Raw genomic sequence first — 23,834 nt, 5'->3', positions numbered from 1 at the left:
GAAAAACTCCAGAATAGGAAGATAGAAAATGCTAGCTGTTATTATTATCTTAAGTGATGATGCTGAGGGAGCATTTCCTTTTGCCAAACGTTGAAGATATTGGGCTGGCCAAAAAGTCTGTTCGGGTTTGTCATCCCATCTTACTGAAAACCCCAAATGAACTTTTTGACCAACACAATATATGACGGTATGTCAGGCAAAGAATACAAGATCTGAGAGGACAATTTTTTTCTGAGAAGCAACATGAAAGCTTATATCTCAAGCACTAGTTCTATCCATCTTGTCTCAATTTCACACATTTGAGAAGCTGATATCAAATGTCCTCATTTTTGTACAGTTGAATACTAGGACCCTAAGAATTTTGCTCACCTTAATCCCACGCATCATCCAGCCTAGACTTGTTTATACTGTGAGAGAATCTTTTTGCAAACAGCAGAAGCCTTGTTTACAGAATTACAATCCTGTTAGAGCATTTTCTTTTAATATAGCAACTGTGCTTGTGGTCTAAAAGTGACCCGTTAATCAGATTTATGGAATGACTTCAAGGAGAGATTAGCTTCAGAATTGTATTAGCTTAGTTTCTCCCAGGGCTCAATTTAATGAATCTAGAAACCATACCGAGAAAGAGAATTGTATTTTTCCATCCAGCTTCGTATATTTTTATTTGTATTCAGAAAACAGGCAACAAGGAAGCAGGAGTGGGAACTAAGGGAATCCATGAAGGTTTTTATCCCCATATTGTAACGCAGCAAAAGCCTTCCAGTGTTTCAGCAGCCGAGCACACAATTATTCATCTGTTCAGCAAGTCTTACGTCTGAACCGAGTACGTGTATATCAACATGGAAGGCCCCATGTACCCTCGAGGGGCTCTCAGTCCAGAGAGCATGAGGAACTTGTAAACAGCTACAGTGTCCCTTGCCTATGGACAAAGGGTCACAGTCATGCATGGGCTGCAGTGACACATCTGCCTGCCAAAAACATCAGAGCCAGCTGAGGGAAGCCTTCTCTGAAGAGGTGACATTTCAGGAGGGCACTGAAGGATGAGCATTCAAATAGGTAAAGAAAACAGGTCAGCTCACAGCCTCTTCATGTGTCACCTGAAGGTTGTATGTGTGATTTATGCTGGTATCAAAAAGACCAGGATCAAGAGATAGCAGGAGCTTAAGAGAGAAATGAATCGATTAGAAACTTTATTTTATTTTATTGGCCACGCCGCATGGCTTGGGGGATCTTAGTTCCCCGACCAGGGATCGAACACGGGCCCTGGCAGCGAAAGCTCCGAGTCCTAGACACTGGACCGCCAGGGAATTCCCTAGAAACGTTTAAATTCTGACTTTTTACCAAGACTTGGAGATTCTCTTTTCTGTAAGTCAGGTGGCTGCTATAACATAAAAAGAATTCCAGATGCTACAGGATCGCGGCCAGTCTTCTGACAGCATGGCACTGAGGGCCTGGTTTCCCAGCTGTGGAAAGCTCTGCTGGAGAAGGCAGATGCCTGGCCTGCAGCCTGTTTTTATTTGTATGTCAGTTTCCTTCCGTGCCGGTGTCCCCGTAGGAAAGCCTGAGAATGAGGAAACCAGAGGTCCTCATCCTGGGTCTGTCACCAATTAACTACATGACCTAAATGAAGCCACTTAGGCAGTTGTGTCCCCATTTGTCTCATCTTTAAATAACGGTCATGGTCTCTCTACGGGAAATTTTGTGAAAAGATGTGAGATGACATGTCAGAGGGCTTGAACGTAGCAGAGCTGTAGAAACAACTCTACAATGCAGTGCCAAAGGAGAGTGCTTAAAGCAGTCTCAGCAGGGATGTTTAAAACATGACATCATACTGGACGCTTGGCATCACACCCGGGCTTGTCTCAGAACTGCCACTTACTAAATGTGTGGACACTTGTAGTTACGTGATCACTGCAGCCGCCATTTCAACTCGTATAAAGTAGGGCCAGCATTAGCACCTGTCTCCCAGGGGCATGTGGGTTGAATGAAATAATCCTTATAAACTGTTAACTCAGTGTCTGCACCATAATTAGCGCTACATAATTTTTTAAACTTCCATTCACTTCAACTCTCATTTTTTCAATGTCAGGCCCAGCCTAAGCCTTCATCTTTCTTGCTACATTTCCCACCCATACAAGGGAGGAATTGTTTATTTTATTGGCAAAGGTCAAGGACATTCACTGAGCCACATGTACCAGTGGGCAGGGTAACAGTGTTTTAAAAGCAAAAACTTATGCTCTGCTCTCTCATTTCTCTTCTATTCTATGTGGCAGGATTTAAAATCTGAATTTGGGAAACCCTTCTAGAGTCTGGACCTCTTTCCCCTAACTCCGTTTCCACGTCACTCCTGAGCACACCCAGACCAAGGTTTAGATTTAGGCGAGGGATTTAGGTGGCTTCATCTGGCCCGGAGCCTAAGCCACTTCTCCCAACCCAGCTTCTCACATAGAATGTACATTCAAATATCATATCTGTGTGGCTCTTAATATAGTAGCTATTTGATCCCCATTCTACTATCATTTTCCTCCATATAACATCCCTCTGGGAAACCGAAAGGATATGAAATGATTGACAGGGTAGAATTTAGGCTTTGCCAGGGCCGTCCTAACATTGAAATACAATATTTCAATGTTTTCTTTACCCTAAAACTATATCCTCGGTTTGCTGCAGCTGTTAAATGAAGTAATGCATGTAAAATGCTTAGTATAGTTCCTGGCATTCAGTAGCCCTCAGAAAATGTTGCCTAAAATATTACTAAGGAGAGTTCGATAACCTTGACAGCCAAGAGTCACCATGAGCTTGACTCAAGGGGAGTGAGATAGACAGATCATTGGCTGGGGTTTTGAACCGCATAGAAGAGGACAAACGCTTTACCATAGAACTTGACTCCAAGCTATAATAACGTAGCAAAATAGGCCTGGGGAAAGAATCTGAAAGTGCACAAAACAGAGGATCATAGTGTCATTTGAAGCATGACTATGAAAAGTGCCACTGGCTGTAGTTGACAGACCAGCAGACCGCTGCATCCACTCTGCAGGTCTTTGCTCTGCATTTGGCACCAGCCAAGTAGCCTCCTCTCTAAAGGGTCAGTTTTGCAAGTGCCCACCCGACGCCCATGGCCTCGCCCTGTGCTCACAGAAGGCCATAAACTATGTGGGCCAATTCAGCTTGTCATTTCAGGATAGAATGCATTAGGTTCTCCCCCAAACTCAATGGGTGGAAGAATCAAAAAACAAGAATTCAGGTGTCCCTGAAGCTCTGCACTTGTGTCAACAGGCGTGATCTGTATGTGAGCGGGTGAGCGTTTATAGCCTCTGATTTGCCATTATGGAGCTCACAATTCCAAAAGCTGAGGCTGCTGTTCCCGACCCAGCCTCAGTTATGTTTATGTCGCCAGCTTCTGAGGCGTCATCTGCTTAGTACTGCACTTTCGAACAGGACCAAGAGACCACGCTGAGCCGTGAAGTCCCCACAGCTATCACTCCTATGTCCTGGCAGACACACCTGTGTGACCTTACACAAGTTAGATAACCTTTCTGGGCTTAAGTTTCCTCATCTATGAAACACAGATAACAATAATAATAAAAGTTGTGTCATTATTAGGCAGCTAAATGGTAACGTTGGTTAAGTGCTGGGCTTATTATAGGCACTTAATACAAATAAGTTTATTATATTACATTAAATACATTATATCATCTCATCATATCTATTCATATCATCCATCATATTATATTATTATGATATCATTTTTGGAAGTCTCCGTTAGTGCGTCCATAACAAAAAGAGATAGACGTCAAAATGACTTAAGATTAGGAAAAGCTTTTCCTCTACTGCCTCATGTTCAAGACAAATCTACAAGGAATCAATTAGTGAATATTTCCTGAACACTCCCCTGTGCGCTAGACACCATACCAGACTCCACGTAGGTACGGAGATATAAGACCCAGGGTCATCCCAGGTGTCAGCAAGCTTATTGCATAGTTGAAAGTAGAAGACACATGAAACAATTAGGCCTCTGGGTGTTAATGAATTCACATAAATACAGATGCCCCAAGCTGCTTATTTGGGTCTTCATTCTTCCCACCCTAATACTCAGGCCTCCCCAGATATATCTGGGCATCCTCAGGTATAGTTAATATGTTCATGTCCCCCAATATTTCCATCCAAGCCAGGGGTCCGGGTCTCCTACCCACTCCTCCAGCCTCAGCTGTTTCTTTCTGGAGCTTGCCTGAGTCTAAAGCCCCCATCATCATCGTGGTCTGTAGCAAACAGGCGGGTGCGGGGACACAGCTGTACTCACTGCCCTCTGCCCCAGGCCCACGTTGTCTTTAGCGTAACTTTAACTTAACGCTAAACCTTTAACTGCTGTTCCATTTCCATTTTGTGGGACCAGGTCAGGACAGAAGCCACAGGACCCTTCCTCCCTTTTCAGTTCCTTCTCCCTTGCTAAGCTCCTCCTCCAACCACAAAGCCCCACCCCTCATTCACGACAGCTCATGAAAATAGACAACCACACAGATTCTGTTCTGCTGTCACCACAGCAGTGACCCTGTTTCCTCCAAGCTAATAATAACTGTGATGATACTAATAGCAGCAGTAAATGCCATTTGCTCTAAGGCCATTTCGTGTATTATCTTATTGAACTCTCACTTTAACCTGTAGAATAGATTTTATTTGTCCATTTGATAGATGAATAAACTGAGGGTCATAGAGTCAAGTAGTGGGTTCAAGGTCACACTACCTTGTATGTAAGAAGTAAGAAGTAGTTCTGGGTTGTAGTCAGGCTCACATGACTCCAGAGCTTTTAACCACCCCACGATATTGTCTCTACGTGAGCACACCACTGTCAAGACAAAGACAGTTGGGCATTTCAAGTATTCCTGAACCAGCTACAGGACGCTTGACTCTTCTTGGAACCATGGAAAGAATAGAGGTTCCAACCCAAGTTTTGTTCCTATACACCTTGGCCAGGTCAGTTTCCTCACCCAAATTGGAGATTTATCAAATTTCCTCCAGCCTTTTTTTTTTTTTAAAGACTTTATTTTTTTAATGGATCTTTTGTCCATTTTTAATCGGGTTGTTTGTTCTCTTATTGTTGAGTTTTGAGCTAGGTTCACAGTAAAACTGAGGGGAAGGTACAGAGATTTCCCGTATACCCTCTGCCCTCACACATGCACAACTTCCTCCATTATCAACATCCCTCACCAAAGTGGTCCATTTGTCGAAATTAATGAAGCAACATTGAGACATCATAGTCACCCAAAGTCCATAGTTTACAAGATGGTTCACTTTAGGTATTATACATTCTGTGGGTTTGGTCCAATGTATAACGACGTGTATCCACCATTACTTTATCATACAGAGTAGTTTCACTTCCCTAAATATCATCTGTGCTCCACCTGTGCATCCCTACCCACCTCCCAACTCCTGGCTACCACTGATATTTTTACTGTCTCCATAGTTTTGCCTTTTCCAGAATGTCTTGCAGTTGAAATCATACAGTGTGTAGCCTTTTCACATTGGCTTCTTTCACTTAGCCATATACATGTAAGTTCCCTCCATGTCTCAGCATGGCTTGATAGCTCACTTCTTTTTAGCTATGAATAATATTTCATTGTCTGCATGTACCATAGTTCATTCATTCACCTACTGAAGGACATCTAGATGCTTCCAAGTTTTGGAAATTACAAATAAAGCTGCCATAAACATACATGTGTGGGTTTTTGCATGGCATAAGTTTTCAACTCGTTTAGGTAAATAGGATACGTGATTGCTAGATCGTATAGTAAGAATACGTTTAGTTTTATAAGAAACCACCAAATTGTCTTTCAAAGTGGCTGTACCGTTGTGCATTCCTACCAACAGTGTGTGAGTGCCTCTTGCTGTACCTCCTCACCAGCAATTGGTGGTGTTAGCGTTCACGATTCGGGGCATTCAAATAGGTATTTTGCGGTATCTCATTTTAATTTGCATTTCTCTGATGACATGTGATGTGGAGCTCTTTTCATGCTTATTTGACATCTGTATATCTTCTTTGGTGAGATGTCTATTCAGATCTTTTGTCCGTTTTTAATTGGGTTGTTTGTTCTCTTATTGTTGAGTTTTGAGTTTGTTTTTTCTTTCTATATTTTGAATAATGAGTCTTTATCAGACGTGTCTTTTGCAAAACACATATTTTCTCCCAGATGGTGGCTCGTCTTCTCATTCTCTTACCATTGTCTTTCACAGAACAGAAATTTTTAATTTTAATGATGTCCAGCTTCTCAGTTACTTCTTTCATGAATAGTGCCTATGGTGTTTACCTAAAAAGTCATCGCCACACCCAAGGTCATCTAGGTTTTCTGCTATGTTGTCTTCTAGGAGTTTTATAGTTCTGCATTTTACATTTAGGTCTGTGATGCATTCTGAGTTAATTTTTGTCAAGAGTGTAAGGTCTGTGGATTCTTCTTTCTTTCTTTCTTTTTTTTTTTTTTTTTTTGGCATGTGGATATCCATTTGTTGAAAAGATTATCTTTGCTCGGTTGTATTGCCTTTGTTCCGTTGTCAAAAGTCAGTTGACTATAATTATGTGAATCTATTTCTGGGCTATCTATTCTGTTCCATTGATCCATTTGTTTATTCTTTTGCCAATACCGCACTGTCTTGATTACTGTAACTTTATAGTAAGTCTCGAGGATGGGTAGTGTCCATCCTCTCCTTCAATATCGAGTTGGCTAGTGTGGGTCTTTTGCCTCTTTATATAAACTTTGGAACTAGTTTGTCGACATCCACAAAGAACTTGCTGGGCAGCCCTGATCTTAACGATATATTTTTCTGGGAGTTTGCCCAGTAGCCAGCATCCAGAGCCCTTGGTCTTCAGTGGGCTGAATTTGGGTCCTTCTTTTCTGGACTTGGGGAAAATGTTTGGATTTTTTAAGTTCCTTGTATTTGCACATTATGTGCCTGAGCCCAATTCATGCAATGTACTCACGGACATAAAGCGGGGACCCCAATGGCACGAAGAAGAAAATGCTGGGGCTGGCGGTGGTGGTTAGCCCTCACCATAACATTAACAATCATTGTCATCAACATCATAAAAGAAGCTTGTATTCATTAAGTACTTACTAAGTGCAAAACCAAGAACTCAGTCCCTTCCATGCATCATGTCACTAATCCTTCCAGTAACTCTCTGAGACAAATACACGTATTACCTTCAACTGAAGAAATAGAGTCTCTGAAAGATTAAGTAACTTCCCCAAGTCACACAGGTAGTAAGTGGTGAAGCTGAGATTCAAACCCACTCTTAACCCCTAGACTGCACTCATTCTCACTGGCTTCCCCTTTCACCCTGGGGTAGCGATGCTGACCATCCTGGGCCTGACATTCCAGCTTCCTGAAGGACAGCCCAGGTCAGCTCATCATCCTACACTGAATGGGAAATCCCACAGACAACTAAGCTTCCTGATAAATGCCCTCTACTCTAGTTCCTTGAAACCCTTTTTACAAAACCCATATAGCACTTGAGAAATGAAAGCTTAAGCACCTTCTCCTCCTCCATTCCCCCCCTTTCACCTGCTTCCCCACAGGATCCAGTTGGTTATAAACCTCTCTTGCTGTTTATTTACCTCTTAATAAGCCCTATCTCCTCTCAGAAAGCCATTTAGCACTGCACCACTTAATTTCTCCCCAAGGCAGAATCTGCCAGATGGAGTCTTCATCCCCAGCCACGTCGATTTGTCTTATTTTTAAGCAGCAGTGAACATGCCACAAAACTAAAATAGCAATCAGTTCCCAGGTGTGGACTCACTGAGCAGGGAAATGACCAGGAGTGTGTGCATGTGTCCACCCATGGCAGCTGTTCCGAACGGGCTGGATTAACCGGGGAATGACTCCTCAGAGTGGCTCCCAGCCAGCTGTGGCCACATCTGGGCATCCCTCAATGCAGAAGCACGCCGCTTTTCTGCCTCAGCTGGATTCAGCCACTCAGCACCTCCTCGGACTGGACGCCCCAACCCCGGAGCTATGTACCCTTGCCTTTTCCACAGTTGAGGAGGCAAAGTGGGCCCCCAGAGGATCAGGAAACCAGCACAGAATAACCCAGTGCAAGAAGGAAATGTCCCTGATGCCACTTGTTCTTATCCCAAAATTCCTATAAAATCTGACTCTGATTCTATAATATTACTACATTTGGGTCAATATAAATATATAATTCTTCAAATTTTGTACCAGCTAAATTACTAAATTATGTCCCCCCCAAAAAAAATTTTGAACACCCCAAAAATCATGTTGTTCCCATAGCTTCAGTGCTCCTGGACACACACGACAAGATGTGTGCCTGGAGGCGTATGTGCCTCTGTTTGAGCGTGACCCGGAGATGGGCAATCTCTGTTTAGGGGAGGGTAAGCTTACAACAGGGACGAAGAGTGTCCCTTCACCACTGCATCCTAAGGAAGAGAAGATTACATCTAAAGGAAAGACAGGTGATTATTAACGGGACAGCAGTACTGGACAGGACCTCCCAGGGACCCAAAGAATAATAGAAAGAAAACAGAGACCAGTCTGACTTATAGCTTCTTGTGTGGTTCCATTGACCTCGCGATACCTATCATCATTATGGGAATTGACAAGACAGCACTCCAGCCAAACTCACAGAAGTGACTGCTCATAAATATATATACATACACACACACATACATATATACACACATATATTTCATAAGTTCATCTGCATAACATCCATCTTCCATGCCATTAATAATTTACATCCCATAATATGCAGTGGAGCCCTTTATTAGAAGGAAGAAAATGAATTTCAGTGTTCACGGGTGGCGGTGCATTGGCCTTGCCTTCGGTATGTCTATGTATGTAGCGTTCCCAACTAGCTTTTGCAAACCTTCTGGTTTGAACCAGTGTGCTTTGGAAGTGTTGGCAGTCAGGATATTGCTCAGAGTCAAAGGTGTTCTCATTAAATCCAATCTCAATACCGGCCAGATTGCTGAGATTACAGCAAGCAACCAATGGTGGGCCATCCCCAAAGGCATTACCCAATAGGGCAGAAGTCAAAGGGGAGAAGAGTAAGGACAAGTTGAGCGATAATCCTTTATTCCTTGGAGCAATTTTGCTGTAATATTCAAGGATCCTTTTCTTTAAGTGCCCTCTCAAAAAGGAAAAAAAAAGCACTAGAGAAAGCCTCCCTCCTTCACCATACAAGATTTCTTTTCCAATGGAGAGTATCTGCCATTCCAATTTCTTTAAGTAGCTTCATATTTGGACATTTAACAGGTGTTCCCAAGGCTGCTCTGAAGAAAAAAATTCTTCCCTGAATCAACAGATAAATGTTTTTCTGAAATGGCAGTGAGAAACAGATCTGGGGGGACTGTCTCTATTTTCCATGGTAAAAATAAAAAATAAAAAAATAAGAGCAGATGATAAGCTGCTCTAAAATAAGTTGATGGAATGAAAAAGTGCTTAGAAACCTGTTACATCATTTTTCCATTAAAAGAATTATTATTATTAAAATGCTACAGATGGGGCTTCCCTGGTGGCGCCGTGGTTGAGAGTCCGCCTGCCGATGCAGGGGACACGGGCTCGTGCCCCGGTCCAGGAAGATTCCACATGCCGCGGAGCAGCTGGGCCCATGAGCCATGGCCGCTGAGCCTGCGCGTCCGGAGCCTGTGCTCCGCAACGGGAGAGGTCACAACAGTGAGAGGCCCGCGTACCGCAAAAAAAAAAAAAAAAACCGGAGCCTGTGCTCCACAATGGGAGAGGCCACAGCAGTGAGAGGCCTGCGTACCGCAAAAAAAAAAAAAAAAGCTACAGATGCACTGCCCACAAAATGCTCAGAAGTGGTCCCCGTTTGGGTGATACTGCCCACGGTTGACCAGTGGCTGCTGCACTGGGCTCCCTAGAGCATGGGCACTTCCACAGAACTCTGTGGGTCTTTAGAGTTACAAGACTGCTCCCTAACTGTAATCCCTGATTATTTTATAGACTCTGATCAGACCTTCCCTTGGTTGGCCTTCCGAAAGTCTTCCAGATGGATGTGCATCTATTTCAGGAAACTGGGGGATTCCTTTGAAAGGATCTTTTTGACAAGGAAAATGGGGTCTTAGGAGGGCTTGCTTGGGGTTCTCTAAAGGGCCGCCAAAGAAAGGAGAAAGGCATCAAACCCTTATCCTCCTCAAGGACTTTTACGAACTCAGAGGAGAAAAGTGAAATTCGTCACGTCTCTTTCTCCGTGGAAGAGTGGTCTTGTCATGCCCAGGGCAGCTCAGATTCCAACAAAAACAGAATCAGTAACATGCCCAGAGAGGCTCAGCATCAGTGGAGAAAAATAGCAAAAGAGAGCCTGCTTCTCCAGGCCTGGCTGGGCTCAGAGGCAACCAGCTGCAAGCCAGCTGGACTTAGTTTAAAAGACCACATGTGGAATATTGGTTTGGTCCCAGATCCCACATTTAAAGAGGAACATTTCCAAACACAGCCTTAGTCAGAAGAGCCCTCACCTCTAAGACAGATCTTGAAACTGTGTCACACAGAATAATTGAGGGCACTTGGAAAGTTGAATTTGACTTGGCAAGTCCAAAAGGCTTCAGAAGACACCCGATGAATACTGTAAAGTATTATTTTAGGGCTTCCCTGTGTGGCGCAGTGATTAAGAATCCATCTGCCAGTGCAGGAGACACTGGTTCGAGCCCTGCTCCGGGAAGATCCCACATGCCTGGAAGCAACTCAGCCCATGTGCCACAGCTACTGAGCCTGCGCTCTAGAGCCCATGAGCCACAGCTACTGAAGCCCAGGCGCCTAGAGCCCGTGCTCCGTAACAAGAGAAGCCACCGCAATGAGAAGCCCGCGCACCTCATCGAAGAATAGCCCCCACTTGCAAGTAGGGAAAAGCCCGCGTACTGTAACGAAGATGCAACACGGCCAAAAATAAAATAAATGAATTCATTAAAATATATATATATATTTTTTTAATGGTAGAAGATGGAGTAAATCAGATTGCCTGGGAGAGCAGAATTAGTTCAATATTTGGCTAATCAGAAGGAAGAATTTCGTAAAATGAAGGCTCTTGGAAACGGATGTATTGCCTTGGGGAGTAGCGAGTCCTTCTGCAAGGGCTGTAAAAGCTGATGCTGCCGTTCCACTGGAGAGGAAAGAGGGGAATGATTTCCAGGAGGTAGGATATTCAAGCAGTGAAAACTGGGTTTGGTGTCAAGTTGGACCCAGACTCGGGGTTCAGCTCTGTTTCTGTAAGGCCTTGGGAAATTTCTCTTGAACCCTCAAGTTCCTCATTATAAAATGGGTATAACATCTCCTCCAGTGAGTTATTATGCAATTAAATCAAGTATTAATTCACCCTAGTGCTTGGCACGGTAGAAATGCTAAATTCACAATTGCTGCCCCTGTTATTACCTGAGCTTGATAAACTGGATAGGAAGAGAAAGTACATCATTTTCTCAGATTTTTTAGCCCTCTGATCCTGTGATCACTGTGGGGCCCATCCTATCAAAGTTCCGGGTGCCATCTTCCTAATTCCCTGCTTCCTATTTCAGCACCACTGCAGATCTTCCTAGGCAATGGTCTATATTCTCACCTTTCCCACTGCTGCTCTCCACCCATAACCAGAAGCAGTCTTTCCTATACTCCATTCTTTTGTGACCCTGCTTTCTACAGTGATAACTGGGTATTCTAGGAAGTGATGTATATTAAGAATACTATGTTAATATGACTATATAATCACCTTCTCCTTTAAATTTTTTCTCCTGCTAGGAAGCAAGGGCTGAGCACAGCAACCAGTCGATAGCCGACGGTCAATCAAAAGTCTACATGGTCATAAGGAGGGATCTTTACTAGTGAGATTCTGTAGATCATGCTTAGCTTTTCTAGAGATGATGAGAGTGGTCATCTGGGGCAAGGTAGAATACAGAGCGGTCCTGTGACAGGCTGACTGGAGGATATTAGGTGCAGGGGGACCTTTTCCATTCACTCATTCATGTTCTGGAGAACTTTAACATTCACTCTGACCCCTGTCTTTCTCCAACCCCAGAAAAGAGCAGAGCTACACGCAGAAGTGCTGGAAGGATGTGCAAGTGGGGGACTTCATCCAAATGCAATGCAATGAGATCATCCCAGCCGACATACTCCTCCTCTTTTCCTCGGACCCCAGTGGGATCTGTCATCTGGAAACCTCCAACTTGGATGGAGAGACAAACCTCAAGCAGAGACGTGTTGTAAAGGGCTTCACACAGCAGGTAGGGCTCTTTCTAAGATCTTCAACTGGAATGGCAAAGGGAAGATGCCAGCCAGCTCTACTGGGAAACTGGATTTAATCTGGTGTGTAGAGGAGAAGGTAGTAGATGCCTCCTTTTCCCAGGCACTTAGGTACAATTAATCTTCCCACCAACTCTCTGAGATGGATATCATCCCCTTCTCACAGATGGGGAAACTGAGGCTTGGGAAAGGTAAATAACTTGCTGAAGGCCTCAGAGTCCTTAAATGGGGACCCCCTCCATTCAACTGAAGAAACCGTGCTCTCTGCTCTAAACCGAGGAGTCTAGTATCTGCTCAATTACTCTTGAGACCAACCCACTTTTCTGTGCGTATCCAATCCTGGCTCATCCTGCCCAGCTCAGCTTCAGCAATTTCTCCCTCCATGAATTTTTGCTAGTACTCCTTTGACTGCAGCATAAAAGCAGCAAGGTACCATTAACTATTTTACCATTCGTGTAGGTCTTACCTTCTCAACAGTACTGAAACCTCTTTAAGGCCAGGGAGTGATCATCAACATTTTAATTTAATCCCCACTTTATGTGTGTGATACCTTGGATATCATGGAGGAATCATGATTGTTTGGTGGTTAAGAGCCCAGGCTCTACATCTGGCAGAGCTGAACTCAAAAGTCCAACCCCACCATTTATTCGCTGTCTCACCTAAGGCAAGTTATTACCCTCTCACACCTTCATTCCCTCATCTGGAAAATGGGCACAAAAATAGTACCCTCTCCATAGGGTGTTTCTGAAGGCTGAGTTGTTACTGAGCCAAACTTGCTTCTGCGTGCCCCCGTGCAGTAAAGCCAGTCTACTGACACTGGGTCGTAGTAAAGGAAACGCAGCATTTATTGTAAGCCTGCATACAAATAGTCTGGGACAGCTCGTGCTCAAAAAGACTGAACTCCCTGATGGGTTTCAGGAAAACATTTTTAAAGGCCAGCTAAGGGAGGGGGGTCACAGGGTATGTGATCTCCTCGTGCACAATTCTCTGATTGATTGATGGTGAGGGAACAGGGTGGTGTCACAGGGTTTATCAATCCACAGGCTCCAGTAGGTCTTGGGGCTATGTGCTCATGGTCATCAAGTAGTTAACATCTTCCATTTGATGGGGGTTTTCATGTCTGTAAAACAACTCAGGAAATGTGCATCAGATACTATTATCTAGGTACTTCACAAAGGAACTAAAGCAGGGAATATGGGGGAGAGGTCAGCCCCCAAAAGGCCCCATAAGGTCCTGCTTGATTATAAAATAATATGTACATGAATTACTTAGCATGAAGCTAGGCACATAGTAAGAGACCAGTAAATAGTTGGCAGTAAATATCAGTGGCGTGCATAGGGAATATGTGTTGACTGATCGAAACTGGGTGTGATATTCCAGTTTTCAATTAAAATTCCCCTTGAAAGGGTTGATTTCCCATCTGGTACCTTGCTCTATGCATGGAAAAGAATAAAATTCTATCACTCCTCTTCATCCTGACAGCCTGTGGCTGGGGAGAAAATGGATGAATCAGGGGATTTAGAAGAAGGAAGGCAAGTGGTTCATTCCTCAGAGATGCTCATGAGCTAACGTTGCGTTATCTAGACAGAAACGTCTCAAGAGAAGGCCACTCATCATACCTCACTTTGCCTCTCTCAAAGCCCCAGATGAACAGTTCTCATAAAATCGCTTTTCTATGATTGAACTCTGTTTTCTCATCCTTACAATGGGAATAGTAATAATAGCTCTCCCAAAGTTTTACTGTGTGATTCAAATGAGACAAGGAAAGTAAAGAACAAAATAGAGGGTTTGCTGCATTGTAGATACACAATAAATGGTCTATTGCTGCTACCTCAGCTACAGTTCCTACAATGGGAATGGAAACTACCATGACCACCGCGCCGGCATCTTGCTTTGTGGTTGTGATAGTGGCTCAGTCCTCCCATTGGTGCCCAGGCTCTATTGAGTCAATCACTGCCCTGGGGCTTGGCGTCTGAGTTTTCTCTCCTTTGCTTGTCCTTGTCACACTCACCCAATCATCCCAGTGTTTACAGAAGTGTAGGGTGGGATCTGGGTAAGCTCACAAAGCCATTCTAGACACAAAATAACAGTCTATTTCTTGGCTCAGGGCCCTGTGGGCTGCCCTCTAGAGCAAAGGTTTTCAAGCTTTTTTAACCATAACTCACAATAAGAAATACATATCGCACAACACACCTATCCACATGCACATGTGGGTATGTGTGTGAGTGTATAAAACTGCCGCCTCAGTCATACTACGTGCAAAGGACTCTGAAACTTTCTATTCTATTCTATCGGGTTTTGGGTTTTGTTGTTGTTTTAATTTATTTATTTATTTATTTTTGGCTGTGTTGGATCTTCATTGCTGTGCACAGGCTTTCTCTAGCTGCAGTGAGTGGGGGCTTCTCTAGTTGTGGAGCACAGGCTCTAGGTGCTTGAGCTTCAATAGTTGTGGTGCACGGACTCAGTTGTGGCTTGTGGCCTCAGTAGTTGTGGCGTGTGGGCTCAGTTGTTGTGGCATGCAGGCTCAGTAGTTGTGGCACACAGGCTCAGTAGTTGTGGCGCGCAGGCTCAGTAGTTGTGGCACACGGGCTTAGCTGCTCCGCGGCATGTGGGATCTTCCCGGACCAGGGCTCGAACCCGTGTCCCCTGCATTGGCAGGCAGATTCTTAACCACTGCGCCACCAGGGAAGCCCTGGTTTTTGTTGTTGTTGTTGTTTTTAAGTTCTGAGAGCAGCAAAACGTGTGTGTGTTTGTAAATCTACCCTTCATCCGGCCCACCCCAACATCCTCACCACAACTCTGAGTCTTTTATTCTCTTTCTCGGGCAGTTATTTCGGCGCTGTTGAGGTTCACCCAGTCCCTTCTCTTTTTTGCCATTGGCAGCAGCTCCCAAGCTGTTTCTTGTATATTAATTAGTCTGATAGTTTGGGATTTGACTAGAATGAAGAGCTGGATGAAAGGGTCATTCACGCTCCACTGCTATAAACCAGCCAATTCAAGTTAATCACATCTCTCAAACTCTAACCCTGAATTCTCATAGGGTACTTGGTGTAATGATTTACCCAAAAAAATAAATAAATAAATAAATTCACTTGTAAAGGGAACAAGATTTATTTGATTTTGAAAGTTTCCAGAATTCTCTATTCTATTTCAATTCTTGATTCTCCCCCTCACTTTGCTTAAATGTGCTTTTCCACTTCTATAAGAACAGGGATAAATAGTACTAATAATAATGCACTTTTGTAAAGCCCTTATAAGGTAAGTGAGGCACAGAAATGTGAAGTAACTTGCCCAAGGTCACTAAGCTGGGAAGTATTGGAACCAGGATTCAAAGCCAAGTTTGTCCAGTCTCAGCTCTTAAGGTTTGCAGTAGCTCACCTCCCTGGTCCTTTGACTCTCACCCAGACTTTACCCAGAATTGCTTACTTGAAAACACACATTTATCGTTTTCAATATTCTTTCCACATGTAAGTAACAAGCAGCAGGAAGAATAAAAGCAGGCCTAGCCAGCTCCCTGGGGAGGAGGAATTTTAGCTGCTCTGTGCGATCTTGCTTCTCCCTTATGTCTTCAGTGCAAAAATATTTCTGAATATGGATAGAATTCTCTTCTGACTAACTCTATATATAATATTTCTCAAAAGTGTTGAACAAAGATGTTGATGAGAGTTGCAAGAAAAATACGTGTTGCACTGTCAAATAAGATCAGAAGGCAATAGGTTACAAGTTTTCCAATAGTGTGTACTGCAGAACTTCTCAGATACTTTAATAAAGGGGGAGGGGGGGAAGGTACTAGTATATAATATTTCTAATTATTTAACCACAGAAACCTTTGATTCCAAGGACCATATCCCAGGCCTACTACAGGAGAGGTGGGATCACAATTTAGAAATTTGCCTTAAATGCATTGAAGGTGCTTTGGATGTATCATAACCATCACAGGGAGAAACTTTTTCATATATACATGCATCCTTCCCCATTATTATCACCAAATTATGATTCATGGGGACTGAGTAGTAGTCTGGGCATGCATATTTTTTAAATGTTCTCCCAGATGATCTTAATATGAACCTACCACTAGCTCATCAAAAACCTGTATAATAAAGGGAAGCTGTTACTTCCAAAAAACACTCATCATAATAATGGGAGTAAAGCCACCATCTACAGGAGTCTTACATGTTTTGCCCATATTGTCCTTTGTCCTCATGACCATCCTGTGAGGAGGACATCACTACTCCATTAGACAGATGAAAACCCTAAGGTACAAAAAAGGCAAAATTCACCACTTGTCTCAGAGAAGATTTTGAACACCTGCAAATGTGGTTTGTAAATTTAATATCTTAAATAATTAGTATTAATGACTTTTTTTAGCTTGTTATTCCTATTGGCTATGAGACTTTTATTTTGCCAAAAGGGGGTTTTTACTAACCTCAGAGATTTCTAGAAACTCCCAACCCCACACCCTATACCCACAACCATTTTCACTGCTGTGTTCTGTTCATTGAAAGTCAATAAGACAAACTTTGTCCCAGCTCCCCTAGATCAGCACTTCTCAAGGTGGAGTCTGCCAAATCCTTATCTCAAGAGATAGTTCTTAAAAAACTAAAAAAGGTGTGTGGTCAAATCTGATTAGGAGGCCGAAGTCCTGTGGACCCCTCTAGGAGGTTCCAATGTCCATGAATATTTTTAGGTCTCAGAGAAGACCTAGAGGAAGGAGGCCAGTTAAACTTTCTTTAACCCTGAGCTTTCCAAACTTATTTAACCTCAGAACCATTTGGGGCACAATAATTTTTCACCTTAATATGGAAACTCGAACACATTAATCTACATTGTGTGGAACACACGTGATCACAACAGGTGAGGAATGACCGAGAGGCTGACTATCCTCGTGACTTAGACAGCTCATCCTTGCCTTTCCTGTCTAGGTTCAGGGGAAATTATAAACATGAGAGAGCTTCTCAAAAGGATATTTCCCCTGTGACACAGCACATCATTCTCAAGGTTGCCAAAGAGTTAGTTTCAAAATCCATTTCCCAGAATGCAACTTAGACCAAGTCAGGTTTCAGGGTTGTTGTTTTTTTTTTTTCAGTCGGAACTTTTATCATGATGGGCCATCTTTGCATTCACAACATTATTGACCTGTTCTTGAAATATTTATTCCTACATCCCATTGCTGGGAAAAGGACAGAAAGGGAAGGAATACAAAATTAGGATTATGCCGAGGTCTGCAAAGCAGGCAAGAAAACTTCATTAGAGAATTAAATTTTACACTTCTGGGGCTTCCCTGGTGGCACAGTGGTTGAGAGTCCGCCTGCCGATGCAGGGGATGTGGGTTCGTGCCCCGGTCCGGGAGGATCCCACGTGCCACAGAGCGGTTGGGCCCGTGAGCCATGGCCGCTGGGCCTGCGCGTCCGGAGCCTGTGCTCCGCAACGGGAGAGGCCACAACAGTGAGAGGCCCGTGTACCGCCAAAAAAAAAAAAAAAAATTGTACAGTTTTCTCTTTGGGGACATTTTTGACACCTGAAATGTCTTCTTTTTTTAATTTTTTTTAATTGAAGTATAGTTAATTTATAATATTATGTTAATTTATGCTGTACAGTAAAATGAGTCAGTTATACACATATATACATTCTTTTTTTATATTCTTTTCCATTATGGTTTATCAAAGAATATTGAATATAATTCCCTGTGCTATACAGTAGGACCTTGTTGTTTATCGATTCTATATATAATAGTTGCGTCTGCTAATCCCAAACTCCCAATCCATCCTTCTTCCACCACCCCCCGCTTAGTAAAATCTCTTCTTTAAAGGGGTTCCAAGATGGGCACTAGAGATTTAACACCTGAAAATAAGTATGTGTCATTTATTTTGGTAGATGGAACATTTACCAAAGCCAAAGAATCAGAAATGAATTCTTCCAATTAGTATTTCAGAGCAATTATCCTAGTTATCTTTTATCCAAACCATTGAAGCCCAAATCCTACTGAAGTGTGTGTCAGATCATTTCCCAGTAACAAAGAACTTGGGACACCAAGTTGACATGGACTAGCCTCTTCAGCATCACCTGAAAGTTTGTCAGAAATGCAAAATTTCAGGCCCTGCCCCAAACTAAACCAGACTCTGCAGTTTAAGAGATCCCCAGGTGATTCATGTGCAATTGAAGTTGGAAAGCACGGGCCTAGAGCATCTTTGATTAATGTAATAATTGTGCCTATCTGTTTTATTGCACACGTTAAAGATTCTTAATTGACTCTGCCTTTTAACTAGCTTGAATTCCACTGATGGTTAGTGCTTTTAAGCCATTTGCTCAACTAAAAAGAGCCATTGTAACCTGGATCCTCCACAGTGAATGTGTGTGCTGATTTAACGTATTTAGACAGGAGAGCACTTTACCTACGGAGTTGAGGTGGGGTGGGGAATTATCTATCACCATCCCAGTTCAGTGATGATGCATCTTGAATGAAACAAAAAGTCTCTGCCTGTCCATTCAACTTGTCTGCCCTGAGAACCAGAGAAGAATCCTCTTTCCTGCTGGATTTTATAATGGGACTGCATCTACGTAACAATATACAATAATAATAATAATAAACAGTATCAATAGGTAACTTGGTTGAGCACATACTATGTGCCATAAACAGCTCTTCTAAGTGTTTCATACCTATTATTTCTTTCTACTCCTTCTAAAAAACCCTATGAGACAGGCACTTTGATTATCCGCATTTGACAAATGAAGGAAGAACAGTTCACTAACTCTGCAAGCAAAGGACTGAGCTCAGCTTTAAACCCAAGAAGAGTTCTTTTATTTTAACTTTTCATTATGGGGATTTTCAAGTATATACAAAAGTGAGAATAATATGATAAATTTTTATGTGCTCATCACCACATTTCAACGATCAGCTCATAACCAATCTTGTTTTATCTAGATCCCCACCCTCTTCTCTCTGTTAATTATTTTGAAGCATGTCTTTTCAATACCCAGCATTTTATCTGTAAATATTTCATTATCTAACTGTCAAGAATAGGATTTTTAAAATTGTACCGTTCTATCTTTGTCACGCCTAAAATAGTGACAGTAATTTCTTGATCTCAACTTCCAAGTCAGTGTTCAATACTTCCAGTTTGTTTGAATAAGGATCAAAATAAGGCCAAATACTAAGATTACTTTCTTAAATCTCTTTTACTCTGTAGGTTCCCTAATCAGCTTTTTTTTTCCCCCTTGCATATTTAGTTTTTGCTGCTGAATAAAACAAGTTGTTTGTCCCATAAAATTTCCCATAGTCTGGATTCTGCTGATTGTGTTGTTTCCTTGTGGTTCCATTTTGTTTTCCTACCCACTATATTTCTATAAATTGGTGGTTGGATCTAGTGCCTAAATTAGACTCAGGTTAGACTTGTGTTTGTGTGCATGTTTATGTTAACATTACACCATAGGAAATAAAGTGTGTTACCATCTTGAGGTACAAAATGTCTGGTGGTCTTTTTTCAGTGTAAGCAGTCATTGATGATCATTGTTTAGATCCATTAATTCAATTGGGATTTGCAAAATGGCGATACTCTAACTCATGTATAAAGAGGAATTTCCCCTCATCAAGTATTTGGTTACTGTGCACTACCCTCTATAAAGGCAGGATGTTTGTTCCTTTCCTTTTATTTACCAGTTTTAAAACGATGATTTGATTCCCTAACATCCTCCAAAGTTGACCAGTGAGTTTTTCTTTCTTAGTATCAATATGAACTCCTGGATTAAAACATGTTTGATGTATGTCAAATCATTGCAGTTATTATCTTTATTGAGTATCCCATCTTTAGCCAGTGGGAACTTCTTCAAATTGGCTTCCAAGTTCTTTTGCCATGACCTCAGTAGTCTTTGACAAATCTAGTCCCTTTCGATAGAAAAATGGCATTTAGAAGTCATAGTAAGTACATGCTAGAGGTACTTTTTGCTATTGGGTTAATCATTGTTTCTAGGGCATTTAAGTGAACAGAACTAGGACTTTTTTTTTAAGATTAAATACATCAAGAATTATGCTGATACTTCAAATTAAGGGCTAGAGGGTTTTACTCAACCTCATCAATGTTAAGTATGTAAATCCTTCTCCCACATCAGGCAAAGTCCTTAACCACTGTACTACACAGCTCCCTTTTGATATTTGACACTCGATATTGGACACTCACTGTTAGAAGTAGAATTAACGACATTTTCAAGATGAGAAAAATTAATTTCAGAGAGATTGAATCCTGTCAAGGATTACCTAGCCAATATAGTACGGAGACAGAATTGGAACTAAATTCTGATGTACCTGATTATTTCTCCCACTGCTAAAGTAAATTTTAGATTCTTTTATATGTATTTTCCATTTCTCAAATAAATACAATTTTCATAATTTTCATATGAAAATACTGAAGTTTTATAAGTTTTAGTTATAATAATATACAATAATACTTAGTATGACCATGATGGACACAACTCTATAAAAAGCTGTTATTTTTATTTTTATAGCCCCCTGACTTCCTTTTTTTTTAATTCAAACAAAAAGTCACAAAAATTATAATCATCTTCATCAGTTCACTCAGTCCCACGTAATTAATTTTTTTATCTTGATCTTTTGTTAGCACTTTTATGAATTCATCAGTTTTCCATTAGAGTTCTGAAAATGCTTATTCATTCACTTCAGCAGTATAGTCAGTTACCAGAAACCTGTACTTGTCAGAGTCTTTTCCATGAATTCCTTGAAGATGAAACCCTTTTATAGGAACATTTTTACAAAAGCATCAGAGTACACCCAGAACTGTCTGTAAATGACAAAAGACTTAAAAACGACCACGGTTAAAGATTTGATGAAAGTTCATATAATGCAGTTGACAAGGAAATTTAGTTATTTCTGAGATATACATTTTAAAGTAATAACTAGAATTATGACTTATAACATTATACCAGAACATATAAGATTTTTAGAAATTTCATGTAATGTCTGAAACATTTATATTAACATATTTCCATACAAGTAACCCAAAGAAAGTTTAGTATTACTTGCTTGTTTGTTTGTTTGTTTATACTGCATGTTCTTATTAGTCATCAGTTTTATACACATCAGTGTATACATGTCAATCCCAATCACCCAATTCAGCACACCACCATCCCCACCCCACCACGGTTTTCCCCCCTTGGTGTCCATACATTTGTGCAATACATTTGTGTCTCAACTTCTGCCCTGCAAACCGGTTCATCTGTACCATTTTTCTAGGTTCCACATACATGCATTAATATACGATATTTCTTTTTCTTTCTGACTTACTTCACTCTGTATGACAGTCTCTAGGTCCATCAACATCTCAATGACCCAATTCCATTCCTTTTTATGGCTGAGTAATATTCCATTGTATATATGTACCACTTCTTTATCCATTCGTCTGTCGATGGTCATTTAGGTTGCTTCCATGACCTGGCTATTATAAATAGTGCTGCAATGAACATTGGGGTGCATGTGTCTTTTTGAATTATGGTTTTCTCTGGGTATATGCCCAGTAGTGGGATTGCTGGATCATATGGTAATTCTATTTTTAGTTTTTTAAGGAACCACCATACTGTTCTCCATAGTGGCTGTATCAATTTACATTCCCACCAACAGTGCAAGAGGGTACCCTTTTCTCCACACCCTCTCCAGGATTTGTTGTTTGTAGATTTTCTGATGATGCCCATTCTGACTGGTGTGAGGTGATACCTCATTGTAGTTTTGATTTGCATTTCTCTAATAATTAGTGATGTTGAGCAGCTTTTCACGTGCTTCTTGGCCATCTGTATGTCTTCTTGGAGAAATGTCTATTTAGGTCTTCTGACCATTTTTGGATTGGGTTGTTTGGTTCTTTAATATTGAGCTGCATGGGCTGTTTATATATTTTGGAGATTAATCCTTTGTCCATTGCTTCATTTGCAAATATTTTCTCCCATTCTGAGGGTTGTCTTTTCGTCTTGTTTATGGTTTCCTTTGCTGTGCAAAAGCTTTGAAGTTTCATTAGGTCCCATTTGTTTATTTTTGTTTTTATTTCCATTACTCTAGGAGGTGGATCAAAAAAGATCTTGCTGTGATTTATGTCAAAGAGTGGTCTTCCTATGTTTTCCTCTAAGAGTTTTATAGCGTGTGGTCTTACATTTAGGTGTTGAATCCATTTTGAGTTTATTTTTGTGTACAGTGTTACGGAGTGCTCTAATTTCATTCTTTTACATGTAGCTGTCCAGTTTTCCCAGCACCCCTTATTGAAGAGACTGTCTTTTCTCCATTGTATATCTTTGCCTCCTTTGTCATAGAGTAGTTGACCACAGGTGTGTGAGTTTATCTCTGGGCTTTCTATCTTGTTCCATTGATCTATGTTTCTGTGCCAGTACCATATTGTCTTGATTACTGTAGCTCTGTAGTACAGTCTGAAGTAAGGAAGTCTGATTCCTCCAGCTCCATTTTTTTCCCTCAAGACTGCTTTGGCTATTCGGGGTCTTTTGTGTCTCCATACAAATTTTAAGATGATTTGTTCTAGTTCTGTAAAAAATGCCATTGGTAATTTGATAGGGATTACATTGAAACTGTACATTGCTTTGGGTAGTATAGTCATTTTCACAATATTGATTCTTCCAATCCAACAACATGGTATATCTCTCCATCTGTTGGTATCATCTTTAATTTCTTTCTTCAGTGTCTTATAGTTTTCTGCATACAGGTCTTTTGTCTCCCTAGGTAGATTTATTCCAAGGTTTTCTTTTTTTTGCAATGGTAAATGGGAGAGTTTCCATAATTTCTCTTTCAGATTTATCATCATTAGTGTATAGGAATGCAAGAGATTTCTGTGCATTGATTTTGTATCCTGCAACTTTACCAAATTCATTGATTAGCTCTAGTAGTTTTCTGGTGGCATCTTTAGGATTCTTTATGTATAGTATCATGTCATCAGCAAACAATGACAGTTTTACTTCTTCTTTTCCAATTTTTATTCCTTTTATTTCTTTTTCTTCTCTGATTGCCATAGCTAGGACTTCCAAAACTATGTTGAATAATAGTGGTGAGAGTGAACATCCTTGTCTCATTCCTGATCTTAGAGGAAATGCTTTCAGTTTTGCACCATTGAGAATGATGTTTGCTGTGGATTTGTCATATATGGCCTTTATTATGTTGAAGTAGGTTCCCTCTATGCCCACTTTCTATGCCCACTTTTTTTTTTATTATAAATGGGTGTTGAATTTTGTCAAAAGCTTTTTCTGCATCTATTGAGATGATCATATGGTTTTTATTCTTCAATTTGTTAATATGGTGTATCACATTGATTGATTTGCGTATACTGAAGAATCCTTGCATCCCTGGGATAAATACCACTTGATCATGGTGTATGATTCTTTTAATGTGTTGTTGGATTCTGTTTACTAATATTTTGTTGAGGATTTTTGCATCTATATTCATCAGCGATACTGGTCTATAATTTTCTTTTTTTCTAGTGTCTTTGTCTGGTTTTGGCATCAGGGTAATGGTGGCCTCATAGAATGAGTTTGGGAGTGTTCCTTCCTCTGCAATTTTTTGGAAGAGTTTGAGAAGGATGGGTGTT

General features: G+C 41.3%; 1 protein-coding gene across 2 annotated transcripts in view; it reads left to right on the top strand.

Moving 5' to 3' along the window:
- Positions 1 to 23,834, top strand: part of ATP10B (ATPase phospholipid transporting 10B (putative)) — a 360,931-nt gene that overhangs the window by 241,451 nt on the left and 95,646 nt on the right. For both annotated transcript variants that reach the window (XM_073802772.1, XM_073802773.1), the window contains one exon: positions 12,026 to 12,230. In XM_073802772.1, coding sequence (XP_073658873.1) covers positions 12,026 to 12,230 — 205 coding nt within the window. The remainder of the gene's footprint in view (positions 1 to 12,025; positions 12,231 to 23,834) is intronic.

Source organism: Tursiops truncatus, chromosome 3 (genome assembly GCF_011762595.2).
Source record: "Tursiops truncatus isolate mTurTru1 chromosome 3, mTurTru1.mat.Y, whole genome shotgun sequence".
Taxonomy (NCBI): Eukaryota; Metazoa; Chordata; class Mammalia; order Artiodactyla; family Delphinidae; genus Tursiops; species Tursiops truncatus.
This window is presented reverse-complemented; position numbering and strand designations above follow the sequence as displayed.